This window comes from Propithecus coquereli, unplaced genomic scaffold, assembly GCF_000956105.1.
Source record: "Propithecus coquereli isolate 6110/MARCELLA unplaced genomic scaffold, Pcoq_1.0 Scaffold794, whole genome shotgun sequence".
NCBI lineage: Eukaryota > Metazoa > Chordata > Mammalia > Primates > Indriidae > Propithecus > Propithecus coquereli.
In genome coordinates, this window is record NW_012154107.1 from 377,547 (window position 1) to 383,780 (window position 6,234).

The 6,234-nt window shown below is 60.9% G+C and overlaps 1 protein-coding gene across 1 annotated transcript; it reads right to left on the reverse strand.

Annotated features, from left to right (window-relative positions):
- Positions 1 to 200: 200 nt before the first annotated feature.
- On the reverse strand, positions 201 to 6,228 carry CBX4 (chromobox homolog 4). Its single transcript, XM_012663073.1, has 5 exons — positions 6,140 to 6,228; positions 5,952 to 5,995; positions 4,741 to 4,806; positions 2,634 to 2,700; positions 201 to 2,377 (listed from the first exon to the last, which is right to left on the reverse strand). The coding sequence occupies exons 1-5, from the start codon at positions 6,206 to 6,208 to the stop codon at positions 956 to 958; spliced, it is 1,668 nt and encodes a 555-aa protein (XP_012518527.1). The 5' UTR covers positions 6,209 to 6,228; the 3' UTR covers positions 201 to 955.
- Positions 6,229 to 6,234: the final 6 nt, after the last annotated feature.

The window sequence follows — 6,234 nt, forward strand, 5'->3', positions numbered from 1 at the left end:
GACTTCCCGCGGAGCCGGGTCACCCTCCTGCGCCGGCGCCGGGCCCGCGAAACCAGTCCACTCTGCTTGTGCGAAGGGTGAGCGCGGGACGCGAAGCTTTGCTCCGACCGAAGGCGGAAGTGGGTGCGGAGAGGGAGAGCCACCTACCCGGACCTCCGACGTTCTCTCCGTGCTTATCTCAAACAACAAAAATGCACCTTCAACATCTCCATTTAATATTTACATTCAAGCAGGTAATAATTGGAAGCTTATAGTTTAGACATTTCTAGTAGCAGCAGTTTCTAGAGAGCTCCTTTAGCCTTTTAACAAACTTTTTTTTTTTTTTTGCACATAGAAACAACACATCCATGTGTACAGTATCAAAAAATATATACCAAGGTTACTGGTATTGCAGTTCCTGGAAGGAGAGGAAATGAAATCAACCGAAACACTGTAGAGGGGGGAGTCAACAGAAAATAGTTTGTCTGATATAGAATATAACATGATCTAGAGGAAACTCCATAAATCTAGGTTTTTATATTTCAATATATAAATACCTACAAATAAATATATATATAGCAGCCCGAAGAGGGGTGTTCGGGCCTTTTGAGCTCAAACAATACATTTCAATAATAACACCACGTACAAAGGGGGTAGAGTCAGCACTTGACAAGTTAGCACGGTTAAAATATAACACTATAGAACTCTGAGGCCGCCGCGCGGCTGCCTTGTCAGTCCCGGAGGTCCACAGGGGAGGAGGGGCCGGTGAGCGCGAGACCCGCAGGCACCAAGTGGAAGGGGCCTTAGCCGGGATCCGACAGGCAGCCGCCCTCCGAGGGACGTGGTTACCGCGGTCCGGCGTCCTCTCCCCGGGGCCAGCCCAGATCTCCCGGGGTTGGCGCGAGGAAAGCCGGCCAGAGGCCCCAGGTGTTAATCTCCCCGCGGAGGTGGGGCTTCCCCTTCCGACGCCCTCCGGCTACACTGTCACGTACTCCTTGAATGTAACGGTGAGGCAGTTCGCGGTGACGTCGGTGATAATTATATTCCCAAAGAAGGGCTTGAACTCGCTCAGCGGCTCCCCGGGCTCGTCCTGGGCCTCGGCCGGAGGCTTCTCCGCCGCTGTGGCGGTCGCCGCTGCCACCGCCACCGCCGCGGGCGCCTCAGGCTTCACGTGGAAGGAGCTGGGCGGCTCCCCCGCCTCGCTGCGCGTCTTGACGCAGCGCAAGTCTATGGGCTCGTCCAGGTCCGAGTCCAGCAGGATGACCTCGGGCTGCGGGAGAGCGGCGGCGGCGGCGGGAGCGGGCGGCACGTCGGTGGGGTGCTCGGCTGTGGGGCTGCCCCCCAGGCAGGTGGGGGTGCTGATGCTGCGCGCGGTCAGGCGCTTCTTGCAGGGCTCGCGCTCGCCGTGGGTCTCGGACAGGCAGCGCTTGCGCGCGTGGGAGAGATTCAGGCCCACGGCGTGGTGGTGGTGGTGGTGGTGATGGTGGTGGTGGTGGTGGTGGGAAGCGGGGTGCGTGCCCCGGGCCGGGTCCCAGGCCAGCAGGTCGGGCTTGGTGGTGAGCTGCAGGGGCTGCTCGCCGAAGGCCTCCTTGGTCGGGGAGAGCTTACGGGAGCTGGTGTCCTGCGGCTGCGGGTCGCTGGCGCCCGGAGCCTCTTCCTCCCTCCTCTTGGAGGGCGCTTCCGCCTTCTTCTCCTCCGTGCTCGCCGCCTTTTTAAAAGTCCTGTCGCCTGGGGAGTGGCGTTCCTCCGCTGCGCGCTTCTTGTGGCTGGGGGAGCGGGCCTCGCCCTCGGCCGCCTCGCCGGACTTGATCTTCACCGCCTGCATGCCGTTCTCCATGTACTTGCTCATCACGATTACGATGCGCCCGTTCTTGTTCTTGTTCTTGACGATCTTCATCTTTCCCCCAATCCCGTTGCCCGTCACAGCCTCCTTGGGGGCTGGCGTCATTCCGTTGGGGGGGCCCTTCTCGGGGCCTTTGCCCGGAGTGCCAGCTGCACCAGCCAGGGGCTTCACAGGTCCCAGGTAGCCCTTGGCCCCGGTGCCGTGCGCCCACTTGTCGGGCGGGTGGCTCTTGGCCCCCAGGTCTGGGCAGGTGGGGCTGGGTGCCTCCTTGTGGCCACCCTGGTACTGCAGGTCGTACATTTTGGGGTCGGGCTGGTAGGGGTGGTGCTTCTTGCTGTTAAGCTGGTAGTAGTACTTGCCGCCCTTGCCAGGTGGCGGGGGCTTGCCCGCCCGCTCCTTGCTGTGCGGCTGGTACTGGTGGTGCTTCTTGCTGTTGAGCTCGTACTGATGGCCCTGGCCCTTGCCCTGCGTGCCCAGCTCCAGCTTGGCACGGTTGTCAGTGGAGGAGTCCTGGAGTCCGGTCAGTACATTGGAGCGACGGGCAAAGGTGGGTACCTGAGGGAACGGGGTAGGGGAGGTGAGTGGAGGGAGAAGGCCAGCCCCATAAGATACTGGGAGGATCAGAGGGTCCCAGCCCCCACCAGTTTGCAGCTGTGTCATGGGGGTGAGGTAGGGGAGGCCTAGTAGAAAAGAAGCAGAATTGGGGTGTTTGGGAGGAATTGCCCCCGCCCTCTGGCCCTGGAGGCAGCTATGGTGGCAAAGTCAAGGGAGGGGCTTGAGTGCGGCCCTGGGGCCCGCTGCATGTATTCACCTGCACAACCAGCGGTTTGGGCTTTGGCCCTCTCTTGCGATATCCCATCAGCTGCTCCTGCCGTTCCCTGGGGGGAGGGAACAGAGGGCAGTGCTGTTAGCCTCGAAGTCACCTCCCCTTCTCGTTACTCCCCAAACCTTCGATGACAGCCCCTCCCTTCAGAAAGCATCAGGTAGGCTGCCAACAGGACAGGAAGGGATAAAGAGCTCCAGGCAGAAGATTGCCTCTGTCACCAGCTGGGTGCCTCATCCAGGTCCCAAGCCCGCTTATGCTGGCACTAACCTTCATCTGCCCAAGAAGTCCTCGACAAAGGACTCTCCCACTTCTCATGCCCACACCTGAGCTGGCACCCAAAGCCTTGCCTACGTGCTCAGGAGGCAGCAGCTCAGGCCTGGACCTCTGGCACTGGTGCCCACAACCTCTGGCCTGTGGCTCTACACAAAGCGGAGCGGAAGGGGGTCCAGGGAATACATCCAAGTCCAAAAGAGGTGTGTGCGGACCTCGTCCCTCCCCGTCAGAAGCACGGGATGCTAATGACCTCATTAAGATTCAGATAACGAGTGCCGCCGGCAGAAGGGAGGACTCATTTTCTTAAAGGCCAGCACTAAACAGGGGGAGGGGCTGCGCCCTTGTTTACACAGCGGCAAATGAGCCAATTAGGGGCTGGGGGTGGGGGCAGGCCACCGAGGCCAGGGTCTGGCCAGGTTTGCAGCCACCTGGTGAACTGCTTCTGCTCCACTGGCTGAGGTGGGTGGGGCGGGGACGCGCGGAGAGGCCCCGCCTCCTTGTTGGAGCCCGGCTCCCAGCCGCCTCAATTTCCAAATTATTAATAAAGCCCACGGGCGGAGGCTCTGGTCATTATAGCCACCAGGCTTCAGTCTGCCGGGCCAGCCTAAAGGTGACCTGCGCCTGGGGCATGGACCGTCCCAGGCACAGCCCAGCCCCTCATGGGAGAAGGAGGTGTGTCTCCCACATTTGCCAAAGTTTTAGCCCACACCTGGGCCAGAAACCGGCTCTCCAGCGACCCTAGTCACCACCCCATACCCTCCAACTGCCCGTGGGCTAACCCACAGGAGTTCTGCCACTGCCCTGGGGCGGGGCGGGACTGACTCCGAAGTTGCGTGGCATTGCAACAGCCTGCGCTTTAATTCATCGGGGACCCATTATGCAACATGGCATCAGCCGCTGACATGGTTACAGGGCGGTGAACTCCCAGGTGGAGTCGGGCAGGATCCCGCTCGGCGCCACCCCGCGTTGCGGGAGAGCAACTTCCCCGCCAGCCGCTAGCTCAGAGGGTCTACAGTTTAGAGTTTTAGCGCCAAAAGCGCCACAGGAAATAATGCAAAATAAAAGGGGGAGGAGGGATGGAAGGCAGCGGGTGGCCGAGCTCGGAGGGCTCCTGCTGCTCCTCCTCCTCGCCCTTCCCCCTTCTCTCCTCCCCGAAACAGAGAACCGCAGCCACCGCGGCGAATCCAGCTGCAGCAGCTGCAGCGTGACAAGCATCTGTGCAGGAGGATGAGCCCCTCGGAAAAAGCCACCCCTTCACCATCAGGCAGCACCCACCCCAGCCCCTGGGCCAAACTCCCCCCGTCCTGACGATGGGCACCGTGCCCCACCAAAAAGCCCAGTGGGGGGTGTGTGTGAAGGGCACCTGGAGCCAGACAGAATCTACTCCCAGCCTAGCCCCAGATCCCTGGGGGGTGAGGATGTGGGTGTAAGGCCTTGTCAACTTTTCTCCAGCTGCCAACAGGTTAAGTTCAGTTCCGTGACGTCCGGGCAGTTTCACAATGCCAGCTCCTCGGAGCTGCACCGCAAGGTGCCAGTGCCAAGCGGCCAGTGGCTGCAGGAAAGCAACACCTAGGCTCCGGGGGTGGGGCTCCAAGGTTGCAACAGGAGGGGGCTGCGGAGAACGCCACGCAGCCCCGAGTTCTCCCGGTGGCTGCAGGGCCACCGCGCACACCCTTCCCAAAGTTTCCCCAAAACACAAGCCTCATCTTCCCTACCCTGCCCCGCCCCCAACCCCAAGCTGCAGCAACTGCCAAGGACATTGGTTAGAGGAGCCGAGGCCGCAGCCGTTGCCCGTTCAGGCCGGTTGGGGGGCGCTCACCTGTTCTGGAAGGCGATCAGCAGCCTGGGATCCAGGATGTTCTCCTCGGGTTCCCACGTGTTATATCTTGCAAGGGAAAAGGGAGGGGGACACCGTGTAAAAAAAGAAAAAAGAGCCAGCTTTGCGGTCTCCAGGTGGGGAGTGACATAAGGCCCTACTCTGTCTTCATGAACCGAAAGCTATTTAGCTGTGTATGTGGAGGGTGGAGGGTAGATTTCTGCAGGCCTGACACGGTCCCTACAACGTCGTCGCCCCGACCCCAATCAAAATAAACACACAAGGGCAGGAAGAAAGGGGAAGAGGAAGGAAAATGGAACTAGCAGTTTATTTTGCAGTTGTCAAGAATTTTAAGCATGTAACTGCGACATGTTCCAAAGCCACTTTGCTCACCAGGAACCCTGCGTGCAAAGCAGCCCAAATGCAAAGTCGCAGTCCCCTCCTCCTCTCCCCAGCCCCGAGTCTCCGAGAGGGCTTCAGCCTTTCTCCATCTGACCCCTAATCGGATAACCAACAGCCAAGCGGCCCCCCCACACCCCCTCGCGGCTCCGGAGCCCGCTGTCACGGGCAAGCGAACCCCAAATACTCAGCAACACAAAAATATGCCTCAGTGTGTGTGTGTGAGTGTGTGTGTGTGCGTGCCTGCGCGTCTCTCTCCATCCGGTGCCTTCGCATTTCAAATTAAAGAAAAAAATTCCCCACCAAAAGCGCTGCAGTGACAGTCCCCAACATTTTCTGCCTTTTTTCTTCCCCTCCCTGCACCACTAGGAGGGAGGAGGCACACAATTGCAATTTCGTCGCTTTTTAATTTTTTTTTTTTTTTTTTGGTTTTGCAATATGGAGCCGTTCGGTGGAGGGAAAGGGGAAAGGAGCCATTTTCTGCTGCACATCAGTCAGTGCCTGCGCCCTCCCTCCCTCCGCCGGCCTCCCCGGCTCGGCCCCGCGTCTCTCCAGCTCCTCCGGCTCCTTTTAGTGCATAAATTAGTGATGGCATTTCCCGGAGAGCGGAGCACAACACAGGGCGCCGGGCTCGGGCTCAGCGGCTCGGCTTCCCCAGTGCCTGCCACCGACTTCCCCACCCCCTCCTCCCTCCACCCCACCTCCACCCCGCCTCCCGTCCGCTCCCCCCACCACCCCATCAGCTCGGCGGGTCCGGCAGCCCCGCGCCCCGTGCCCCGGCCCCCGCCCGTCCTCCGCCCTCCGCCGCTACTTACTTGGGGGACCAGCCTCTCCATTTCACCAGATACTCCACTCTGCCCTGAGGGGAAGAGACAGCACTCCATCAGCTTCCGCGGGATCCCCGGCTCCGGCCCGCAGCCTCCCCACCCCCTCCCCGCCTCCTCGCGGGCTGCTCCGGCCGCTGCTCGCTCGCCGCCGCGCCGCCGCCCCCGCGCCGCCCTACCTTGCGGATCCGCTTCTTCTCGATGCTCTCCACGGCGAAGACGTGCTCGCCAACAGCTGGCAGCTCCATGGCCGAGCCGGAGCGCGCCGGGGCGC

Bases quoted from the DNA above. Each gene is read 5' to 3' on its own strand.
- CBX4 (XM_012663073.1), bottom strand. From the start codon at position 6,208: ATGGAGCTGCCAGCTGTTGGCGAGCACGTCTTCGCCGTGGAGAGCATC. The intron at 2,701-4,740 runs GTGAGCGCCCCC...CCCTCCCCCCAG, and splicing joins CTGATCGCCTTCCAGAACAG to GGAACGGCAGGAGCAGCTGA. The intron at 2,378-2,633 runs GTGAATACATGC...CCGTTCCCTCAG, and splicing joins CCAAACCGCTGGTTGTGCAG to GTACCCACCTTTGCCCGTCG.